At 60.5% G+C, this 23,655-nt stretch overlaps 1 protein-coding gene across 3 annotated transcripts; it reads left to right on the top strand.

The window, feature by feature from the left end:
• Positions 1-1,051: 1,051 nt before the first annotated feature.
• On the top strand, positions 1,052-22,724 carry NPDC1 (neural proliferation, differentiation and control 1). Of its 3 annotated transcripts, XM_069031888.1 has the most exons (9): positions 1,052-1,216; positions 13,865-14,008; positions 18,229-18,336; positions 18,455-18,628; positions 18,734-18,800; positions 19,729-19,813; positions 19,964-20,043; positions 20,144-20,240; positions 21,128-22,724. In XM_069031888.1, exons 1-9 carry the CDS (start codon positions 1,123-1,125, stop codon positions 21,203-21,205), a joined length of 927 nt encoding a protein of 308 aa, XP_068887989.1. In that variant the 5' UTR covers positions 1,052-1,122; the 3' UTR covers positions 21,206-22,724. The 3 variants fall into 3 exon arrangements, with proteins under 3 accessions (XP_068887989.1, XP_068887988.1, XP_068887986.1); XM_069031887.1 differs by having other exon boundaries at positions 13,868-14,008; positions 19,729-20,043; XM_069031885.1 differs by having other exon boundaries at positions 19,729-20,043.
• Positions 22,725-23,655: the final 931 nt, after the last annotated feature.

The following is a 23,655-nucleotide window of genomic DNA, read 5'->3' as shown; positions in this document are numbered from 1 at the left end:
TTGGATGCCAGGATTTTGCAGAGCATCCCCTGACTCTATGGGGGAAAACCTCGGGCAGCCTGGGAGCTCTGCAGCACACATGGACAACCTGGCATCCCTGCTGGACATGGCTGCTGGCATGACTGGGGTGTCTGTGTGGCATCTCTGGGGCTTGTGGCTGTGGAGGCACATCTCCACCAAGCACCCACTGTCCTGCAGCCAGATGTGACATTTATGCTCTGAAGGGGACGGACATAGGGCTTGGAAAGCAAACCCCAGAGATGTGAGACTAATGCAGGATATGGAAAAAGGTTTTGCAAGGGAGTGACCCAGGGACGTGGCTCTGATTAGGAAGGGAGGGGGTGGTTTGGCAGTGCACGGCTCTATCCAAAGCCAGTGGTTGCAGATGAGGTTTGACTAACAGCACTCACAGCCAGGTGCCACAGCTGCAGAGCAGGCAGGGGTGATACACCTCCAGCCATCAGCCTGAACATTACCCCAGCAGCCACATGACCCACAGGTGAAATTCCCCAGCTCTTCATTCCCAGTCTATGCCATTCATGTGGGACTGGGGAATAAGCAGATCCCAGCACAGCATTACAGACTGAATTGGGTTGGAAGGGACCTTTCAAGGTCATATAGTCCAACCCCGCTGCCATGGGCAGAGACACCCGCCACTAGACCAGGGTGCTCAGAGCGCTGTCCAGCCTGGCTTTGAATGTTTCCAGGGATGGGGCAGCCACAGCTTCTCTGGGGAACCTGTGCCAGGGCCTCCCCACTCTCACAGGGAACAATTCCTTCCCCATATCCCATCCATCCCTGCCCTCTGGCACTGGGAGGCCATTCCCTGTGTCCTGTCCCTCCATCCCTTTCCCTCAGTCCCTCTCCAGCTCTCTGCAGCCCCCTTAGGCCCTGGAAGGGGCTCTGAGGTGTCCCCGGGCGCTGCAGCGCTCGGAGCATCCCCGGCCCGGTGCCACCGCGGGGCGGGGCCTGGCGGCGGGGGCGGGGTCAGACGGCTCGGAGCCCCGCCCCCACTGGCCCCGCCCTCCCGGTTGGCCCCGCCCCTCGGTCCCGCCCCGCCGCCCGCAGCCGCCGCGGCCCCGCGCCCGCCCGTGTCCGTGTCCGTGTCCGCGTCCGTGGACGATGGTGGCGGCCCGGGGCGCTGCCGCCCGCCGCGGAGCGCTGCTGCTGCTGCTCGCCGCCCTCGGATCCTTCCGTCTGCGCCTCGCCCGTGCCGGTGAGTATCTCTTCGTTCCCCCCCCCCCACTCCCGTGTCCGTGTCCTCTCCCTTCCCCCGCGGATGCTCGTGTCCCCTCCCACGACGAACCCTGGTGCGGTTGCCCCACTCTTCTCCCCCAGTATCCCCCTCCCCACGAGGGATCAGCACCCGTGGGTGTTCGTGTTCTTGGGTGGAAGCAAGGTAGGAGGTGCCCCTGCCACGAATCCCCACGGGGGTTTCTCGCACCCAGCAGCGCTCCCCGGGGACGGGCAGCGCCGCCCCGTCGCTCTCCTGCCCGCTGCTGCAGGCACGGGCCTAGCAGCGGGTGGCAGCGCCTCAGGGCTGGTCCCCAGCAGCTGTTTGGGGCGGCTGGAGGGACCCACAGATGTGGATCCTGGAGTGGGGAGGGAGCACACAGTCATGGGAGCGGCCCTCATGAAGCACCTTTATTGGTAGGGGGAAAATTAAAACAACATCAAAAAACACCGAAACAAAGGAAAAAATAAAGGTGCTGCAGTGACCGAGCCATCCTGGGGAGCCGCCGGGGGCTGCGCTGGAGGGAGCCCTGTTTGCCCACCTGCCTCATTGCCCCGGGAGCGGCCGCAGCATCGCCCCGCGGGGCTACACCAGTGACGGTGACATTTCTGCTCTCCTCCGGGGCAGAAGGAATGGGTGGCCTTCGCACCCTCCCGCGCAGCACCGCCCTAAGCTGCCCTGCTGTCTGCTGAAGGGTTGTTTCGGGGCGTTCGGGTTTGATTTGTTTGAGTTTTGGGGTCTGGGTTAGGGCATCTCCCCTCCTGGGGGTCCGGCACTGGACATGCTCCATGTGCCCTTGCTCTGTGCCCACTGCTGGGGTGCGCAGGGCTGTGATGGGCACAGACAACGGCCCCAAAACCCCAGCCGGCCCCGAGCGCGGTTGCTGCCTGCGGGGAAGGCTGTGGCTGCCCACGGCCGCCCGCCCCGGGGAGGTGCCGTGTCCCTGCCTAGGTACGGCCTGTCTCGGGCAGGTGCTTTCCGCCTCGCTGGCGCAGGAGCCGGGAAGGGCCTCCTGGCTCCCAGCATTGTTTGCGGATCCGATATTGTTTCGCTGCTCTGGCTCCCGGCGGGGCAGACGCCGGGCAGGCGGACGCCGGGCAGGCAGCCTGCTGTCAGCCGGGCCCGGGTGGCCACGCCGTGCTCCCGCCTGCTCTGAGGGACGGCGGGAAGGTGCAATAATTTTTAAATCTCCCAGTGGATCAAAACGTCTGTGTGTTTCCATGTCGGCGGGTTGGAGGCGGAGGTGGGGATGCTCCTGCACTCCCCCTCCTCCCACGAGCCAAGGCTTGGGTGGCCCAGCCAGAGGTGTTCGGATGAGCCACCAGTGATCCAGCATAATCTCCTCTGCTCCTGAATTTAAGGTGTTGGTGTGGGATCATCTGGCCTGGCAATGCTGGTGGGGCAGGGTCCTTTGAGGGGCTGCTGGGTGCAGCCTCAGGCTGTGCCTGGGTGCTGTCAGGGGGGGTGGTGGCAGTTTCCCCTTCCCTTCCCCTCCCCTCCCTTGCCAGCCCTAGGAGGATGCTGGAGGTGAGGTGAGTGTGAGGGGCCTGGCACCACATCAGCAGCCTGTTCCAGTGCTGGGATATTGCACGCTCTTGGCACACATGGAGTTGGATTTTCTACTGAACCTCTTTCCCTTGAGAGGAGCTGGGGATGGTGTCTTTGCACTGTTCACAACAGCAGCATCCCATTGTCAGGAGGTCAAGGTTGTGGCAGTGGGGAGCACACATAGGTTTCTCCTGGGGATGGTGGAAGAAATATCCTGGGATACTGGGCAGGGAAAGGAATCGCTGTCCCAACCCCACCACCTTCCTTTCTGAGTGCAGTGGGGCACAGGAAGCATTGCCTGTTTCTTCTCACTTTATAATTGCCTTTCCTGGGCAGATGGGGCCAAGCTTGGCTTTCTCTGGGGATGGCTGTGAGGTGGAGGTGGCAGGCCCAGGAGCAGCTCCTGCTCTGTGGCATGCTGCTGAAGCTGGCTCCTGGCAAGGAGAGAGCCAGGGAGAAGGTCCTACACCACCATACCCATGTCCTTCTGCCTCTGCGGCTTCATCAAAGCTTCTTCAGATGGGGATTGGCATCTCCTTCTCCGCCTCCTCACTTTCCTTGGCTGGCAGTGCGACCCAGAGTCCCTGCAGCAGATGCCATCTCCTGGGATGCAACTGCACGTGGCACAGTAACATCCTCGTCTTGCTGTGAACCTGATCTGAGCTGGAGGAAGGATAGCAGTGCTTTGGAGGTGCTGCAGGGAGGTTTAGGTTTGCTTGCTGCTCCTCAGCTGGGCTTTGTTCTCCCACGTGTCTCTATCTATCACACCAGGCTTTGGGCAGAGCCCCTGCCTTGCCTTGTTTTTTGGCTTCATTTCCTGGAACATGAGTGAGAGCTGTATTTCTCCCCCCTTCCTGAGTAACTAGGTTGCCAAATTTAATCTATTATTATCATTCTTACTATTGTAAACAAAAAAAATGTTTTCCAAATGGGATGACAGGCTAGAACCCCATTTCTAAATGATCCTGAATCTCCCAGCCCTGCTGCCACAGCCATCACTTTGCATCCCAAACATCTGGAGAAGATGCTCAGCAAAACCTGAGTTGTTCTTTGCAGTCCAAGCGACCCATTTGGCCACGTTTGACCTGCCAGCTCCGCGCTGCTGCTCTTCCTCGTGCCGCTCCACGGGGACGTGGGTGGGAGCACAGATGCTGGTGTTCATACTGGCTGCCCCTGCTCTGCAGTGGTGCAGGGACTGCTCAAAGCTCCCAGCTGGGCACGGCTAGGCAGGAGCCATCCCCTGGGAAGCCTGTTGTGGGATTGTCCATCTCTTGGCTTTTCCTCCTTGCCTACTCATCCATTGCTGCACTGGGGAGAGGGTTGGGACGCAGTGGGCACAGTGGCCCCAGGGACCTCCATGCTGACCCCTGAAGCTGCAGTAGCTCCAAGCTCCAAGCCCCTCTTGGGAGCAAGACAGCAGGGCTGGCACTACACCCGTGGTGTTTGCAAGGGCCTGGCTGCCCTCCCGAGCTGCCTGGGGCTCTGCCCGGCGTGTGAGCAGGGAGTGGTCTCTCAGCCCTGTAACACCCTGAGAGTCGGGCTGCAGGAAGCAGCCCCAGGTTTTCCTTGGGGCACAGGAAAGGTTGTCTGGGTCCCCTTGGGAGTGGTGGTGTGGTGGGCAGTGGTCCCACTCAGCCACCCTGTCCCTTCAAGCCCCCATGGCTGCATGGCGGGGTGTCCTCTGCCACACTGGTGCAGACCAAGTATTTCTCCATACAGCAGCTGGGGTGCTGCTCCCGAGTTTAATTTTCCATGTGGTTTTATTCTTGGAGATAACATCCCCACCCTGTTATCTGGGGTTACATGCACTCAGCTGGTTCCCACTGTGGGAAAGGAGCTCTTGTGGGGGTGAGGTGTGGAGGAGCTGGGATGTGGGGCACAAGGGTCCCATGGAGCTCCAAGGAGCCGGTACCCATGCCAGGGACATGGGCAGGGCTCTGTCTGCAGGCCTGAGGAGGGGGAATTAGTGGAAAGATGTCTGATAATTCCAATTGCAGAATCAACATCAAAGAAGAGTTTGTGGAAGAGATGGGGTGAAAGTCCCTCATCCCTTTTGCTGTAGCTGTCTGGAGATTTGTAAGCCCATGTGCACCCCAGCAATACCCACGAGGTGCCGGTGCAGGGAGAGCTGGAGCTCAGGGTGGGGAAACTGTGGTTGCAGAGCCAGGGGCATACTGCTTGCACTGTGCAGGGTCAGGTCCTTTGGATCTGTGATGTCCTGGCAGCTCTGGAGACCAGTCCCCCACCCCAGGGACCTCTCAGTCCCCAGGGTGCCCGGGTCTTTCTGCAGCACATTGATGTTTGCCTGAAACGCCTCTTCTGGGCCATGGCGGCATTAAGGGAGGTAATCGGCTTAGCCCTGCTGGGCACTTCTGGGGGGGCACAGCGTCAGTATGGTCAGGGCACTGGGGACAGGATGCTGGAGACTAGAGGGGTGCTGGGGAGTAACAGGGGTGACAGTGTGGCAGGGGGAACAGAAGGGGTCACAGGATGGACGATGTGCTGGGGACAGGAGAGATGTGGCGATGCTGGGGACAGGAGGGGTGATAGCACAGTGGGGACTCTGGGAATGAGAAAGTTAATGGGGGCTGTTGGGGACAAGACCATCGATGTGGTGAGGGGGATGTTGCGGACAGGATGGGTGGTTTGGTGCCCAGGGACAAGAGGGGTGATGGGATGGCCTCTCCCCAGGTGCAAGGTGCTGGGTCCCTGGGCACAGGGTACAGGAGCTGCCATCAGTCCCATCCCTGCATTAAACCCATAGGGTCTGGTCCCTGAGGTGCGTAGTGGCTCCCCTGGGCTGGCTGCCCCCAAAACCCACTGCCAGCACTGAGGTATCTCCCTCCTGTGCCTGGGCATAACCCAGCGCCGCTGCCGCTCCAAATGGCAGCTGCAGGCCTGTAATTAGCCACTTCGTCAGCTAACGAGAATTGCAACGGGAAGAAACTGGCCGTTAAGTGCCTGGAGTGAGCTTTGAATTGGAGGAAGGAAACACAGCCGGAGCAGGTCATGGTCCTTGCCTTATCCCACCCTGGAGCACTGCAGGCTGCAGCTGCCTTTGTTAACCCATGCACACCGTGGCACATGCTGGGGCATGGATGGACGATGGCAAAGCCTATGAGGGGTATTTGCTGTTTGAGTGGGAACCCATTGCTCCAGGTGGGTGACATGAGAGGTGGTGTGTCAGCTGAGTGCTGGCAGGGACCCTGACTCATCGTGACACAGGGGTTCCCTGGGCTCCTGGCCCCTGTTCCGTTCCTACAGAAAGGAGACTGTGGTGGAGGCAGGAGGTGTGGCAGTCTCCAGTGCACCCGGAGCACCCATGGCTGCTGCTCGGGCCAGGCTCTGGGTGAGCAGGGGACTGCTCCTGGGGAGCCCGCAGCTCTCTTGTGGGCGAGGAGCTGCTCTGCCTCAGGGACTTCATCATCTCGCACCTTCAGAGAGAGAGAGGGGCCTACATCGGGAGAGAGGGCAGCCTGGTGAGCTGCTATAACATGACCCATTCTGCAGCCATCATTCCTGGCTTCCTGCCTAGGAAGGAGAGGGTTTCCCTATGCTGGCTCTTCCTATGCAGCATATACCCCAGAATCTCTGGGTGCAGCTCTTTTGGCACCATCTGCAGCCCTTTTTTAAGAGCCCTGGGATGCTGCATGCACCAGCACCCCTGGGACACAGCTGTGCATCCCATGGACCCCCGGTTTCTGTGTGGATGGGGCCTCTCAGTTCCTGGGCTCTGCCCCATGGGACACGATGGCCCTGCAGGTCTTTATTGCTGGTGCTGGCTGAGGCAGCGTGGGCGTAGCCGTGGATGCAGCCCCAGCGGGGTGGAAGCTGCAGCCCCGGTGTTCCTGCCTCTCTCTGCTCTTGCATGTCCACGGGCATGGGGGATGCCCACCCAGAGTCCTCTTGCCAGCCCCTGTTCCAAAGGCTGTTGCTCCAATGGCTGTTCTTCTAGTGGCTGCTCTTCTAATGGCTGTTCCAACAGCCATAAAGGTTGGCCCCTGTCACTCCAGCACCCGTGGGTGAGGAGCTACGTCCCCAGGCACCTGTTTCAGGGTGATGGGCTGGTGGGAGCACCAGGGCTGATGCCAGGCAACGATTGGACAAAGGAAGCTGGACAGACAGACACTCCCCACCTTGAACAATGCCACCTCTGAGCTGCCCGAGGCTTTCATCAGCAAATTCGTGCTGGTGCCTCTTTCCCAAAGGCTGCAAGATGTCTCTGGTGGTGGTGTGGGCCGCAGTGGAGGGTGGGATGACTTTGACTTTGCTAAAGAGCATCTTGGCCCTGGTGGGCACAGCAGTGCTGCTGCTCCAGGTGGGTATTTCCAGCCCAGTAGTGGGAGTGCGTGGGAGCCTGTGGCTGCTTTCAGATGACTGAGCTGTGGTGGCTTCTGGCCTGGCAGCTCCTTGGGTGTTGAGCTGTGGGGTGAGTTGCCCTCTCCCACCTCTCTGCCATCAGCAGTGGCTCCACAGGGAGAGCTCACCCAGGGCTGTGGCTCTGCTGCAGCCCACTGGGCAGGTGTGTACCCATGGGGTGCTCTCCTGCTGATGGGCCAGTGCCCAGGAATGCCTGGAGGAGAGAGCTGGACCCCATCCCTTTCCTCCAGACTGCTCAGCACTTCAGGTGGGTCTGTGGTGCTGGGGCTCCCCATCCCCTGTGATGCCAGCACAGCAAGGGTCCAGCACAGTGCTCTGCTGCTCATTGGGGTGTTCCAGAGCAGCCCAGGGGTGCAAGGAGGGGCCCCTCACTGGTGCTTGCTCTGCACCGTGGCCCTGCCCACCAGCTGCTTCACTTGTGACATGGTGCAAAACCTGCCCAATAAAAAAGGAATTAAAGAACCCAACCCTGGCCCCAGCAGGCTCAGGTCATGTACAAAGCTCATTGGTATTTACTTGAGCAAAACCTGATAAACAAGACCTAAAGTGGGTGGTTCAGGCTGCAAAGAGCAGCCAGATGCGTTGGGATGAGGTGGCATCGGTGGCAGCCTGGGGTCCCGGGTATGGGTGGGTGTGCGTGCAGCGAAGCGAAGCCAGTGGCGGGTTTGGGCAGGCAGGCCTGGGGAAATGGCATGTGGCACCTGGTTTGCCTTTTGCTTTTTTTTATTCTTTCTTCTCTTTCGGAATATCTGAAGCCACTTGTGGCTGGAGACCCCCTGGCACAGCGGGGGCACAGGGAGGATGCAGTGGTGTACGTCCTGCATGTGGCAGCCTCTGCAGGGCTGGAGTTGGGGCTGTCAGCATCCAGGGTTGTTGAGGCTGCGGTACCAGGGGTGTCTCGCTTGGCTTGATGCCCTCCTCACCAGCCAGAGGCTAGGAGCTGCTCAGTCTCTGCTGGGATCTGGATCTGTGGTTTGCTGGTTTGGTTTCCACCCATCCTGGTGCTATCTCCTGCTCCCACAGCCCTGCCAATCCAGCTCTTTCGTTTGCACAGCAAGCAGGCTGCCAGGACAAGGAACAGGGATTTTTCTGGCCCAGTTAAGGGGTTTGAGCAGTGATGACACAAAATTCCACTCCCTCAGCCTGATGGAGATTGCCTGGTTCTGCCCCAGCCTGGGATCACAGGAGCAACTTGGGATTTGGGATGCTTGTAGATGGGGTCTCCTCTAGAGCAGGGACAGGCTTTGGGGGAACACTGGTGCTTAGGAGGTGATGAGTTTGGGGATGCCGAGGGCTTGGCGTCTCTCTACCTCTGCGGGAGCCTGGCTCGGCTCCTCCCGGCTCTCCCTTTCCCCCTTGGCATTGAACCTGGAGCAGGACAAGGCTCTGGAAGCCCATCCTGGTGGCCTCAGGGCTGCAGCATGGGTGCCTGCACTGCCTGTAGCCCAAGGCCCTAGGCTGGTGGCCCTGAAGCAGCAGCAGCAGGGTGAGGGTGGGGGTGGGTGGTGGGAGGGGGGGGTGCTGATGAGGCCTTTTTCCATCATTTCTGGGTGGAGCCATGTCTGGTGGGACTGTGTGGTCGGTGGAAGCAGGGTGCAGTGAGGTGTTTGCTGTGCAGGCTCCCAGGGCTTCCCTGTGGGTGTTCCCTGTCTCCAGCCTGTGGCGCAAGGCTGTTGGCACTGGTTCTTGGCCGTGACAGGAACTGTGCCGGAGATCATCTCTGCCGGCTGGGCCACACCTCAGCACCCACCAGCCGAAGCTCGGAGCCAGGACACAAGCCCTGGTACCCTCAGGGATGGGAGCTGGTGCCATGTGGCATCTGCCAGACCAAAGCTGCTGAAGCACAAAGAAACACTTACAGCTGCTCCCTCGCTGGTGGACTAGCATGCACCAGTGCTGCTGCAGGACATGGGGCCAGACTGGTGGCCATGGCTGTGCCACGTGCTCTGTCCCCAGCAGTGATGTGATGTGACCAGCGTCCCCCCACTCCTGGTTTGTGGGGTCAGCGTTGCAGAGAGCCCTGCTCCGCTGTCTCTGCGTGGGAGGGGGCTTGGCTGCTGCATTTTCAGGGGCAGGAGCACAGCGGTGACGTGAGCAGCTGCTGGCAGTGGCAGGGTTTGCACGGGGACTGCCCGAGCAGTAGTGCCAGCTGTGTTCAGGAGTGGGCACTGCTCCGGAGATGCAGCCTGGTCCCCTCCACCTGTTCCCTAGTGCAAGGGACAGTAGGGCAGGGGGACACAGCTGGGTCAGGAAGCCCACCAGGTCTCGGCCACCAGCGGGGTGTCCATCCTGCAGTCACTCCATGTGTCACTCGTGGCTGGTGTGTACAGCATCCAGCCTGGCACTGCTACTGCAGCTGCTTGCAGTCATGTCATGACTGCCCCGATGCCCCTCAGCACATCCCTGGGCTTGGGGCAGTGGACGTGAGGTGCTGGGGTGCCTCAGCAAGCCCTGTTCCTGCCCGCTGCTGGACAGCAGCACTGCCCCTGCCCAGGGAGGCCGTGACCAGGGGGAAGCGAGACCTCGGGGGCTGGGGTCTGGTGGGGGCATCATGCCAGCGTGCCTGCCTGGTGCCTGCCCATCAGCATGCCCAGGGCCTGCTCCAGAGCGCTCCTTCAGAGCCAGGAGCAATTTGCAGAGCTGGGAGGGAGCCACGGCCAGTGCCAGCTGGCAGAGGAAGTACTGGGAGGGCAGGCAGGCTGCAGGCAGGCCCCACAACAGTTCCCACATTACCTGGCTGGAGGAGGACGAGGAAGAGGAGAAGGAGTGACCTTGGAGTGGAGCTGGCAGAGACCACAGCACTGCAGGCCCTGCGGGGGCTGCCGCCGCTGCTGGAGCTCTGCCATGCCCTTGCTGTGGTCTTCCCTCAGCCTCAGCCGGCATGCAGGGCCCAGCGTGGGAGTGAGACCTGCACCCCCATTCCCCAGACACCCCGATATCCCCCCATGCTCAGTGCCCATGTCCCAGTAGGTGCTGTGTCCTGCTGCCAGAGAGGGGCCACACCCGGTGGTCCTGGGCAGGCTGCTCTGTGCCCACCCGGCTGTGCAGCCTGTGCCCAGTGAGCTCTGCCAGCTCACACTGTTGGCACTGGGGCTGGCAGCTGAGAGGGACACTGGGTGTTGCTGTTGCTGGGACCTTAAACACTCGCACCAGTGCTCAGCGCTAATTAATTATCCTCTTACGTTCACTTTTATCTCTCTATCTGCAGCAGTGACGCAGCAGGGGCAGTCCCTGCCTCCCCAGCCTCACAGATGTCCTCCTCGGGTTTATTTTTGTTTCTTTTTCACCTGTATGTTTTGGCATGGGTGTGGAAGAGCTGCTCCACCCGGTCTGTGACTGCCAGTGCTCTGTGCCCTGCCTTGGCACCCCCTGTCACAAGCACTCTGCTGGCCCTGAGTACTACCCTGGGAACCCGGCACAGCTCTCCCCAGGGTGAGTCCTGGGGCACAGAGCTTTATGCTCAGCTTTCCCCTATGGATAACACATCCAGAGGCCTTGCAGCTGACATGCCCATGTTTCCTCCTGGGCACGGGTCTGTTCCTGCTTACACGTGTCCCCAGCTCATGCCCACCTGCTGTCTGTGCCAGCTGCTGAGTGTCCCATGCACCCGCTGGCCTTGGGCTCGGCTCCAGTCTGGGGTCCTGCCTGCAGGGAGCCATGTGGCTCCTCCAGCTCGGTTTAAGGGGTTACCCCAGTTGTGCTGTTCCAGGCTCCCTGCCCACCTGCACAGGAGTTGAGCACCATGGCAGGGCAGTGACAGCAGCTGGAGCATCCCCCTCCTCCGAGCACCCCTGGCACATCTGGATGGCAGCATCGTGGCTGTGCCGTGTCTGGTGCTGGGTGCACATTCTGTATCATTCATTGCTCTCTCCTCTGGTCTGCACTGCCCTGCTGGCAGGGCCATGCAGGGTTAGGGTCCCCAGAGGACTCCAGCTGGACCCCAGCTTGGGTCCCTCTGCCCATCCCACTTGTGGCCAGGCCATGCTGGGCTGCACTGGTGCCAAGCAGGGGGCATGGTTGGGGTGGGGGGATCCCAAACTCCCCCAGATTCAACAGCTGCTCTGCAGGTGCAGAGGCAAGACTGGGAGGAGCTGCAGCAGGCATGCTGGTACTGGTAACAGGTGGATGGCATAGGGGTGACATGGCCACAGCTGGGTGGAATTGGGACCCACGGGCTTTGAGTTAGGCTCAGAGAGTGGCAAAGCTGCTGTGGGCTTCCCTCAGCCCACGAGGTGCCCACACAGCAATGCCAGCTCACCGGTCACTGCTTGGTGACACCCTGGGAGCTCTGAATTGCAGCCAGTGACAGCTGGGCAAGCACAGCTCATTCCTCAAACAGAGATAACAGCCTTTGCTGGGATCCAGCCTGTGCTTTATTTACCCAGTTGCTGGACTCTGGCTCAGAGCTCTGCCCCCATCACTCCTCACAAGGTGGCTCTGAGGGTCTTGTCGACGTCTGGTGCTGTGGGGTGACCCACACTGGGGTGGCTTCCTCCACCTGTGATCAGCTTTTGGCGGCACCTGTTTTGGGGGAAGTGTTTCCCTGAGCCTGTGGCACAGGCAGGGATCCCTACAGATGTGTCTCCCATTGCCCCACAGGGCTGTGACATGTCCCCAGCCTGAGGCTGCATGGTGCCACAACATCCTCCTGCCCCGATTTTTAAACAGAGTGGCCTTGAGAGTAACCCTGGGGAGGTGAAGCCAGGGGCCAAGTACAATTTCTGTGCTTAAACATCTGATTATTTGCCCATTAAGCGCTAATTGCCCCCCAGCCACGTGGCTGAGCCCCACACAATCCCCGAGGAGCAAATGGTCAGCAAAAAACCCAGCTCCCATGGGCACGGTGGGCTCTTCCTCCCACCCCGAGCTCACCCCGTCCAGGCTGCTGTGCCTGGTGGCCTGGGGGTCAGCCAGCATTAAAATTGCAGTTGCTGCACCCCTGCCAGTCCCAGCTGAGGTGGGGAAGGTGATAAGTTCCTCATGGGGTGCAGTGGGGAGTTGCCTGGGCACGGGCTGGGGGTTCTTAGTAGCAGCTGCACCCTGCAGGGAGCAGTTTGACAGTGAAAAATGGCCATGCAAAGGCAGGGGGTTGCATGTCCCGCTTTGAGGTGACATCTTTCCTGCACCCTTGCTGGGAGAGCAGAACTGTCACGATTCCTGTCCTGGCGGTTCCATCTCGTTCCAGGGCCTTCCACTGCGTACCGGGTGCTGCCCGCCTCGCCCCCGGGGTGCTGCAGGGCTGGGGATGCTCGGGACAGCTCGCACAGCTCTGGTGCCCCTCGCCGTGGAGTGCCCGGTGCCGGGGCTGTCCTCGGTGTTGCGGTCCCCAGGCACAGGCACAGGGACGGGCAGATGGCCGGTGCGCTGCCAGTGCTGGTGTGGGCGGCGAGGGCTGGCAAGGGCTGTTCGGGGGCTGGGAGCCGGCTCCTGCCGTGACTCATTGCCGGGCTGGGGGCGGCCGGCCTGTCCCTGCTGCCAGCGCAGCCCCACAGTCCTGCTCCCTGCCTGCTGCTGCCTGCGGGAACGCTGCGGGCACGGCCGTGCACGGCCCGGTGAGGGGACAGAGTAGGGCAGCGGTGTGCCACCGCCCCATCCAGCTGTGCAGCCCCATCCAGCTCTTCCTCCCACGCAGTTGTGCCCAGCCTGAGCTCTGGGTGCACTGAGGGGCACCTGGTTCCACGCTGCCAGCAGCTTGTGAGGGAGAGACGCTCGTGCTGCGGCAGGACCAGCAGTGTCACCATCAAAGCCAGGACCCCAGCATGTCCCCACAGCCCCCCGCCACAGGTGGCACCTGAGTGCTGGCCCTTCATGTCACAGTTCCTCTCTCCAGCTCTGCACATGGTTAGCCACCATCACCTGGTCCCGGACTCGGCTTTGTGTAGGACATGGGGACCTTGTGTCCCCCAGGGAGGTCCTGCTGGCCTGAGACCACCTGGGGTGAAGACCCAGCTATGACAGCACTGCCATGGCACAGTGGGTTGGTGAGGCTGGAGCGTGGGGGACTCGTGCCTGTACCCAGGGAGTGGAGGCTCTCTGGGGCTGACGTGGGCCTGAGATGCCCTATGAAACTGTGAGCGAGGTTTGGGGTGCGGTGCAGTGCCAGGGAGGGCTGGCTCCCACTGCTTCCTCCAGGGAATGCCGAAGGGATGGGAGCCTAAGTGCTGGTGCCAGTACTGCCACACTCCACTGAGGCTGTGGGGGAGTTGGTTTGGGACTTTTGGTTTGACAGTCACCACACAAGCATCGGTCTGTGCTGGTTGGATTTCATTTCCCCATGCAGGGCAGGCAGGGGCAGGAGATCCTGGTCACTGCCAGCTCTGCAGGGCTCAGAGCACTCCCATGGGGTGTCCCATGGGATGGTGGCACCCTGGGGCTGAGGACCCTTGGGGGAGGATGGGCACTGCATGCCTTGTGCAGGTTATGAAGTCACAGGCTATCTCGAGTTGGAAGAGACCCATGAAGATCATCGAATCCAGCTCCTTGGTCATTAAGCTCGTGGTTAATTGCAGCCAGTAATGGCTTTGTGGCAGCAAAGCGGGGCCGAGGGGCGGCTGTGGTGAAGCCCATCAATAGCTGGGAGCTGCAGCAGGAGCAGCCGTGGGCAGCCAGGGGCAGCTGGGTCCCACTCCAAGAGGCCCTGAGCAGAGCTGGGGGCATTTGACCCCTCTCCTCCTCCTGAGCTATTTTCTCCTGTCCCCACAGCAGCGTCGTGTCCCCGGAGCCTGGACTGTGCCCTGCAGCGCCGAGAGTTCTGCCCGCCGGGGTCAGGTGCCTGCGGGCCCTGCCTGCCCCCCTTCCAGGAGGACGCCCGCGGGCGCTGTGTCCAGAAGCAGCTCTCACCCAGTGGTAGGTGCACCCACCGCCCACCTCTCTGCCTGCACACCTCCCTGTGCACCCACCCTGCACCTCTGGGAGGTTCTGTGCCTCAGGGCAGCCCCCCACCCCAGCAGTACCCCATCCTTTTCCTTCTCTCACTGGCAGCTGTATCTCTGTGAGGATGGCTGCTCTTCTCCCTCTCACCCCACTCGCCTCAGCTGTGGGGGTGGTTTTGGGCTGGCAACCCCATCCTGCTCGACCTGCATCCTCCTCTGGTGATGGGTGTGGCCCTGTCAGCACCGCGGGGAGCCCAGGACCTCCAAGGACAGGAGTGGGACAGGCAGCTCCCCCTGCATCTGAACTCCATGCCGACATGGAGGGGTCCTCTGGGTTTTGGGGGATAGCTTTGTGTTGTTGAGCATGTTCAGGGTCCTGTCAGGGTGCAGTTGGAGTTGTCCTTCTCCCATGGCTCTGCCCAGGTGGGCACATGGAGGATGTCAGAACCCAGCATGCCTTCAGCACTCAAAGCAAGGCCCTGTGGCTGAAATGGGAGGGATGGCTGGGGGGGATGAGAGGGGATGGCACAGGGATGGGGTCTAGACTTGGTATTTGACAGCAGTCAGCGCCCCTGCGCAGGGCTCTTCATTCACTGGCACTGAATGGCTTTAGCAGTTGCTTGTAGTTTATTTTTTAATGTGAAGTCTTGAGAGCAAATTCCTCTCTTGGAAAGGCTGCACATGCGCTGGCGTCTCCATAGCAACCCAGCTCCTTTCTGAAGGATGTGGCCACAGTTGCATCCTCACCCAGAGAGATGCAGGACCACAGTACCATCATCTAAGGACCCACCATGAGAGGATGGTGACACCAAGGTCTTTCCCAGTCCCATCCTCTTGTCCCAAGCAATGCCACTAGCTTGTGGCAGCAAAAGTGTGGGGACTGTGGTAAATAAAAAAGGAAGATCCCCTCCCAAATCCTCTATTTTAGCATCCTGAGGATGCCCAGCTCCTCTTGGCAGGGAGGCACCATTTATTTTTCAACGGGGGCTTTCGCATCCTATCTGTACCTCCATCTACTAGCAGCACCAGAGAAGGCTGTGAGGATGAGGAGGGGCTGTGATAGCTGCATTTAGGGGAGGATGTGAGGTAAACGGGGTTGCTGCAGCCCAAGGGTGCCTAAGCTTTTAAAGGGGATACCCATGCAGCCCTTCTGCTGCATGGGCAGCCCCTTTAAAGGGTTATGCGTCCTTGAGCCACTTGTGACTGCTGGTGACACTGATCCTGGGATCCTGCCGCTGTGCCATGCCCACAGTTCCTGGCAGGAGCATGGGCAGGAGCCAGGGATCCTCTCCCAAGAGCAGGTTTTTGGGGTGAAAAGCACCGTTTGGAGTCTCAGGAGAGCGATGCATGTGAGTGGTGTGTTCCTGCCAGTGTGTGTAGGGGTCCCGGTGTACCCGGCACAGCATCAGCACAGAGGTGAGATGGGATGCAGGGAATCTCCATACAGTGCATCCCACAGCTGCTGCTGTCTTTCACAGGGCTCTGAGCCCCCCAAAATCCCACGCACACCATGTGTCTGTGCTGTGATGGGTTTGAGTGATGTGCTTTGAATGGTGGGTCTCACCCCTGCTCCTGCTTGACCAGCATGGAGCCCTGCTGGGCTGCAGGAAGCACTTTGGGAAAAGGGGGAAAAGGGGCCTCAGATCACAGACATGGGGGTTCCCCCTTCCCTGCTTGCTGTGCTGCCAGCACCAAGGAGGACATCAGCCATCCTGGGGCAGGACTATAGAAATTAGTGGACTTCTAGGAGTTTTGTGCCTTCCTGTGGACGCTGTCAATCATGGGTTTCTTCAGCCCAGGGCAGAATCCACACGTCTCTCCTTGGTCCCTGTTTCCCCAAACTGTCAGGGTGGGTGTGTGTCCCAGGGTGGAGCCCTGAGGAGGTGGAAGCTCTGAGGAGAGGCTAGGCACGGAGCAGCCTGGGGGGCTGGGTGCCAGCCTGGCCGTGCCATCCTGCTGCAGCAGCGGTGGCGACTGCCATGAGGGGGCACCCGCAGCCTGCATGAGCCCTGCCTGCCCCCTGAGCGCCCTGTGCGTCCTGTGTGCCCTGTCCCGTCCCTGCCCTGCCTGCCTTCTGTGCCCTGCCTGGACCCTGTTCCTCCCCAGCATCTCTGCTCCTGCTCCTGGGGCAGTCAGGCAGGCAGGAACTGGGGCTCACCCCGGCCCCCTGTTCACTGGAGCAGCTCAGGGCCAGCATCTCACACACCCGCAGTGCCTGGCAGGACCCAGCCCTCGCTGCCCTCAAATGTGTGGTGGCAACTGTGGCATCACTGGGGGAGGTTTAGCTACACAGACTGGGAGGTGGGCAGCTTTTAGCCACTGGAAGAGAATGTGGGGATAAAGCTGGTTAGTGCAGGTAAGTGGCACAGCCCAGGCGCTGCAGCAACACCGAGACCCCAAACTGCTGCCTCAGTTTCCCACGTGCCACTTCACACACTCCCACAGTGTGGGAGACTCAGAGGGACCTGGCAGCTGCTCTGGCTGCTTTTCCAACATTTTTTTTCCTTTTTCCAGCCACATCACATCCAACACCAGCACAGCCTGACAGTGGCACCCATGGGACAGACAGGATTGTCCCCTAGGTCCTATGGGAATGGGGACAGACCTTTCCCACAGTGCAGAGGGGAGCTAGAGCTAGAATATCCCCATCCCAGGCACTAGGATGTCCCCTGGCACAGGGCTTAGTCACACTTAGTCCCATGCCACCTCTCTTGCCCACTGGGAGAGCTTGGCCCTGTGCCAGCACCTTGGCACCATGGCACTCACCTGTTGGGCATGGCACTGGCACAATCCCACCCTGGCACCACTTGGCCATAGTGCTGCTTTGGGATGGAAATAACAGGGTGCAAAGAGCCAAGGAAACTCAGGGCTCCAGCCAAGAGTAGGAGGCTGGGGGCACTTTGGGGACACAAGGGCATGGGGGATGTGGGGACTGTGATTCTTGGTGCTTTTGTTTAATGCAAGAGTGTCCCCCTTTTAAACTGTTTTTAGACTCATGTGGCTCTGAGTCATGGGGCAGCAGGGTGGCCTTTGTGCAGGGCTCCAGGGGGAATCAGGGTTTATTTCCAAACACTGGAAGTGAGCACAGATTCCAGAGGAGACGTAATTGTTATAACCTTGAATTATCAGGGAATCAAGCTGCCAGTACCACCTTGCCTTGTATGTCTGGATTTATCCCCCAGGGCTTCCCTCAGGGGACAGCCTGAATAGGGGCAAGGGAAGCAGGGATTGGATGGGGATTGTGATGGGGTCAGGGAAAGGGACAGGGATGTCTACTGCCTTTGAAGTTGAGTTTAATCCTGTTAAAAGCAGTGGGGAGTGTCAGAGCTGGACTCTGCTTGGTGAGCCTGAGAAGAGCAACTCCACTCCTGCTCCAGTGCTGTCACCTCCTGGGTGGGCACCCCCAGGCCAGAGTGGGAGTCCTGCCTGTGCCTGATGCTGCAGGAGCCCTCTGAGGGGCGAATGTCTCTGGTGAGCACTGTGCCAGGACATGGGCTTGGACAGCCACCTGTGAGATGCTGCTGGGGCCAGCGCCTGGGGGTATATCCCTAGCTGCATGGGACACCCCTGCCCCCTCCCCAGAGGAGCTGTTCCACCAGGCAGGAACCAACCCCTCTGCTGGAGCAAGGGCTCCCATGCTCTGCTGGACAGCCAAGCTGAGCCCTGCTCTAGGGTGGCTCCAGCCACCCTGGGCCATAAAGGACAGTTTGGGGTGAAAACCAGTGTTCAGGTGTTCCCTGACTGTAACTCACCGTGCTGAAGCTGCCCCTCACCCCTGGGGCAGCAGGGCAGTTGGGGAGTGTCTGTCCTGGTCCAGATCCCATCCCTCCTCACTCGGGGCTGCTGTGTGACCCCAGGGGCAGGGACACAGGGCAGGTCCTGCACAGCAGGTGCTGGCACCCTGCCCTCTCTCACAGAGTCTGCAGGACCTGCTGCCTCTGGCACGAGGGCAGATGCTGTTGCTCCTGATCCTTCAGCATTTGTGAGGTGAAAATCCCACCGAAAGCAGCAGGGACATACAGGGGTCCTGGGGCCCAGTGTTGGGAGAGCTGCATCTGAGGGGGCTCAGACTCACCACCACCTGTGTCTGCTGGAGCTGGGACAGGAGCCCCTTCTTGGGGATACTGGTCTGGCCCTGGGGCTGGGTGCACGACTGCACCCCACAGTGCCCTCCTCACACCTGTTCTCCCATAGGACGGACCTCTGTTCCCAGCCTGGAGGCAGAAATTGATTTTCTCGCGGATGTGCTGGCCAGGCAGGAGGCTCCTCGCCACCACCCGCTGCAGGATGGCAGACCCAGGAGTAAGTGCTTGCTCCCTGCTCACAGCAGTGCCAGGGGTCCCATGGCAGCCAGACCCTGCACTCCAGGCTGGTTTGCCCTCTGCCTGGGCACCGCTCACTGTTCTCTCTTCTCCCGCAGCCACCCTGGTGCCCGACGGCAGCAGACAGCGCATGGCCAGCGGGCTGAGAGAGGGGCGTCTGCAGCGGGGTCCCGCCGGCACCATGGCAGCCACCACCCTCCCCACCACTGCCACGGTTCAGAAGTACCCGGTGGAGGCGTCTCCCATCCCTGCAAATGACAACATGGTGCTTGGTGAGACCCTGGAACTCAGGGGAAGGGGTTTCACACCAGCATGGGCTGGTGTCACCGTGCCACCAGCTCACCTGCTGTCCCTTGGTGTCCCCTCTGCCTCTGCAGGGCTGATCGTGGTGTGCACAGTGGCCGGGATCTCAGCACTGATCGTAGCAGCCGTCTGCTGGTGCAGGTGAGCTGGGGCTGCCAACAGTCCCTTGGTGTCCCTGTGCCAGGGCAGTGTATTCCTGTGCTTCCCAGGCATGAGGGGTTGGAAGAGAGCCGGTAGCTGACCTTGCCAGTCCCCCCGAGGCATGGCATCATCTGGCCAGGGCAGGAGGACAGTAGTGACACACCCGTGTGCCAGATGCAGGCTCCCGGGAGTGGATGGCACCTGGTGTGGGCATCACTGTGGCACTGGGTGCTGACACTGCCAGCACATTGGTGCCTTGTGCCCAGGCCCCTGGGATGGAGGTGGTCATGGTGCCATCCCAGGGAGCAGAGCTGACCTTCCAAGGGTCACAGGCTCCTGAAGGAGTTGTCTGCTCCTAGGGCACCCCACATCCACTAGGATGGACTAGAGAAGTCATTGTACCCCACACTGGGCACTGGTGAGGCACCTCAGATCCTGGGCTAAGTTTTGGGCCCCTCATGGCAATAAAGACATTGAGGGGCAGGAGCATGTCCAGAGAAGGGAATGGAGCTGGGGAAGGGTCTGAAGAACAAGTCTTAAAAGGAGCAGCTGTGTGAGCTGGGAGGGCTCAGCCTGGAGAGAAGGAGGCTCGAGGGGGGCCTTCTTGGTCTCCACAACTCCCTGACAGGAGGGGGCAGCCGGGGGGGGGGGCTCGGGCTCTGCTCCCAGGGAACAGGGACAGGATGAGAAGAGATGGCCTCAAATTGTCTCGAGGGAGATTTAGGTTGGATATTAGGGAAGATTCATGGAAAAGGTGGTCAAGCATTAGAAAGGGCTGCCCAGGGAGGTGATGGGGTCACCATCTCTGAAAGTGTTCAGAAAACATGTGGGTGTGGACTCTGGCAGTGCCAGGTTAATGGCTGGACTTGATCGCAGAGAGCTTTTTCAACCTTAGTGATTCCCTGATTCCGATTCCCCTCCCTGGCAGGCTGCAGAAGGAGGTCAGGCTGGCACAGAAAGCAGACTACTCAGCTCAGCGAGCTGCCAGCCCCCTGCCCTATGACAAGATCTCGGTAAGGCACCCACGTCCCTCCCTGTGGGGTGTTCAGCACTTGGGCCCCAGTGCTCTGCCGGAGGGATTCCCATGCGGTGGAGGCCCCCCACCAGCCAGGCTGGGGCCCTCCAAAGCCCAGTCTCCACAGCTGTCCCTGCTCTCTCCACAGCCTGGGGACAAGACACTGGCTCAGAGTGCCCAGATGTACCACTACCAGCACCAAAAGCAGCAGATGCTCTCCCTGGAGAAGTAAGCAGCCTGGGAGCAGACAGCGCGTCCTGCCATTCACTGGGATGGCCCTAATAGTCCCAGTGGGCTTCACCCCCTCTCTACATCTTCTTCCCCCCAGGCATAAAGAGGAGCCCAAGCTGCCGGACTCGGCATCATCTGATGAGGAGAATGAGGATGGAGACTTCACCGTGTATGAGTGCCCTGGGCTGGCTCCGGTATGTGGGTGCAGGAGGGCCAGGGGTCCCTGTGCATGTGGGGGTGTCCAGCATGTGCCTGGGATGTGCAGTTCCTTGTGAGGAGCCTTTTCCACATGTTCTTCATCAAACCTTGAGGTGGTCTGATCCCTCTGCTCCCCCCATGTCCCTGGCCAGCTCCCACTGAAGCTCTCCAGTGGGCAGGAGTGCCTGTCCTGGCACAAGGCTTTTCCCCGGGAGCAGAGAACTAGAGCGGCCCTTGGCACACCTGGCCCACCATCCCTGTGGTGACAGGGACATGGTCACCCCTCAGGCTCCAGGGCACCAGGGTTGGGGGGGCTCGTCCTGGTGCCACCCCAACGCCTGGAGCACAGACCTGTGACCCCTCACAGCCAGAGAGGATGTTCCTGGCTAGCAGGGGACCTCGGGGAAGGGCAGCTCTTAACAGCCCTGGGTACAAAGAGCACAAAGGGACGAAGAGGAGCCTTTTACATGGTAATAGCTGTGGAGCCCGGCCATCAGGGCCCAGATCGAGGGTCATCATTGGGTCTTTACAGGCCCATTAAAGGGCACTTGATGGCAGGCAGGCAGTCTGAGCAAGGAACTCTGTTCGTGCCAGCCAGACTGGGACTGCTGTCCTGGGGTCCCCAGCCCAGCTGTGGGGTCCCATTCCACCCGAGACCTTGGCTTTTACACATCACCCCACCCCACCCCATCCCCTCCTGCCTTTCCAGGGTGATGTGAGTCCCGGTGTTTGTCATCCATCGCAGCCCACTAGGTCGCCCGCCCCCCACTCCCTGCCGGGCTGGGATTCAGACCCAAACCCCTTGGGATGGGGCAGCTGAATCCCACCTGTTTTCTGACCTCCCGCCTTTTCCTTCCCCTATCCCTCTGCTTCGCCACGGCAGACCGGAGAAATGGAAGTGAGAAACCCGCTGTTTGACGACTCCTCCTTACACCCCTCCAACCCCAAGTCGCACCAGTAACCGCCCCGTCTCCTGCGCCCAAGCTCGCTACGGACTGTGCCCGCGGGCCGGGGGGCACCCACAGCTGGGCCGAGGGACGCTGACCCCGCGCTGCCAGACTGTTCGACGCCTGCCCAATAAACACCCACTAACAGCTATGGGGGGGGGATTGCCCCCGTTTCCAGCGTCCTTGTCCTCTTTGCTGCTGTGATCGCGTCCCTGCCTTGCCCTTTGCTCACTGCTCTCGCAGGCACAGGGAGGCGGCTGCTTTGGCACAGAAGTTGGCGGGGGTGGGGGGGGGCTGCGGCACTGTCCCTTTGTAGTTGGCTTTGAGGAGGGGGCTGCTGCCCTGGCTGCAGCTGGGCTGATGCGTAGCAGCTGGGAAGGGGCCAGAGACAGGGTCAGAAAGCAGGAGAGGGCCAGGCGGGCTGGACGCCTGGCATCAGGGCTGCCAGCCTGCCCAAAACCCTTCTGCCAGGGATGGAGCCTTTCTCTGGAGCAGGTGGCATCACTAAAGGCTTCAGTGCCCATTTTGCCTCCTCCACCCCACACTGGGTAGCTCCTGGCAGCAGGATAGTGCTCTGGGAGCCAATGGCAGGAGCAGGAGCAGCTCGAACAGGCACTGGCACTGCTCCCGGGGATGCTCCTTCAGATGCTGCCCTGTGTTCTGACCCCTTTAGGGGTGCTGGGCTTCAGGGGCCCTGGGGCATGGACAGTCCCAGTGCCACTGTGGCCTGGGAGCCCACATTAGGCTGTGCTGGCAGAGGATGGGCTCTCTCTTACTGCAAGCCTCAGTGGGGTAAAAGCTCAGAAAAAGGGTTCAAGATGTTGTTTTTAAGCTTGTGTGGCCGTGGGGGAGGAAGGAACAGGACTGGAGGGAGCCAGGGTGGAGAGGGGTAGCTGAGGCATGGGCTTTACTGTGCTGCTTCAAACCCCACGGAGCCCATGCCCTGGCAGCATCCCTGTGGAGCCTGGCACTTTGTGCTCTCTGGGCATCCCTCTGTGGCAGGTGACAGTCTCCACTGCTCCATCCCAGGCACCTCTCAGGCCTCAGACACTCCCTGCACCACTCTGTTACCTGTGTCCAGCCTCACCAGCCCTCACCAACATGTTCTTGCTTGGAGCCCAGTGCTGCTCCTCAGTGCCTCCCGGGCGCATTGGCCGTGAACCCCTCCAGTGGAAGGCCCAGAACAGGGTTTGGGTTATTTTGCACAGGTGTGGCTTCATGTCCAAATCTTGTTGTGGACTGTCACGGCCACAGGTGACCCGTTGCACTCACTGGAGCCATTGCACGCCCAGGCAGGCACGGGCAGGGCAGGCAGCAGTGGCAGGGATGTGCTGGTGAGTGGTGGTGGCATGGGACCATCCCTGTCCCTGGCGGGGTGGCTGACAGAGGCCATCATGGCACAGATTCTGTCCCCGTGTCCTGCACTCCCCCTCCCCTGGGCTGCTGCCACTCTCCCCACATCTCTCGTCGTCGTTGTATGAATTGTAGTTCTTTTAAAAGGAGATTTTATTAAACGACCATGTTTGAGACCCATGCGAGTGTGTGGTGTGGGGCCCGCGGCTCGGGGGGCTCCTCTCAACAGCGGGGTGGGACAAGGGGGCAGGAAGAGAGGATGCTGTGGGTCCCCAAACCTTCCCTAGGGAACACTGAGCAGCCATCCTGCTTCTGCACTGCTTCTGCAGCTGGAGAAGCATTCAAACCCTTCTCAAAGGTTTTCCCAGACACAGAAATAATTTTCTTGTTTCTCAGTATTTGCTAGGAGAGGTTTCTCCAGGAAAAGGTCGGGTGGGAGCCCCCGCACCCAGCCCTGCAGCACCCACCACCCCCCTCCTCCGCCCCTCGCCCCCAGGGCCCTTCGCACCTCGGGGATGACAGATAAGGGCTATCGCGTCCCTGCATTGTGTGCAGCCGAGCTCCTTTGATCACGCCAGCCCCTCCATCAGGCTGATACCATCTCTCCTGGTTTCGGCAGCCGGAGGTGGGTGCTGACTCACCGCGAAAGCACCCACCCGGGATGCTTCTCTCATGGGGGTCTCCAGCTGCACCCCTGGGCGATGCACACCCCAAATAACCCCCAGGGCTCAGTCCTGGGGAAATCCAGCCTCGAATCCACTCCCCTCTGCCGATGTCCCCAAATTTGCCCTTCCTTTGCTCCCACAACCCAGCAATCTCTCTTGGAGTACGTCCAGACATTTTGGGAAGCTTTAGCTTATAGTAAAACTTGACTGTTCTGCCTGGGAAGACCCCCTTGCTCTGGGCACAGCGGCCACAGGAGCCCTGTGTCCCCTGGGAATCCCTATCCCTACCACACAGCAGGCATGGAAGAGTCATTTGTCGAGGGACAGAGCACCTGTGCTGCAGACATCCAAGGGCTTCAGCCCCCACCTCATTTCCCCCAGCTGTAACACAACAGGGTGGGCCCACTGGCGTGTTCAGGCACTGTGGTGGTGTGGGTGAGACCCAC

This window comes from Aphelocoma coerulescens, chromosome 17, assembly GCF_041296385.1.
Source record: "Aphelocoma coerulescens isolate FSJ_1873_10779 chromosome 17, UR_Acoe_1.0, whole genome shotgun sequence".
NCBI lineage: Eukaryota > Metazoa > Chordata > Aves > Passeriformes > Corvidae > Aphelocoma > Aphelocoma coerulescens.
The sequence above is the reverse complement of the archived record's forward strand: the minus strand, read 5'-3'. Positions and strand labels throughout refer to the sequence as shown.

Coding starts and splice junctions, on each gene's coding strand:
- NPDC1 (XM_069031885.1), top strand. CDS start 1,123: ATGGTGGCGGCCCGGGGCGCTGCCGCCCGCCGCGGAGCGCTGCTGCTG. Junction 14,009..18,228: donor GAAGCAGCTCTCACCCAGTG/GTAGGTGCACCC, acceptor GTTCTCCCATAG/GACGGACCTCTGTTCCCAGC. Junction 20,044..20,143: donor CAGATGCTCTCCCTGGAGAA/GTAAGCAGCCTG, acceptor TCTTCCCCCCAG/GCATAAAGAGGAGCCCAAGC.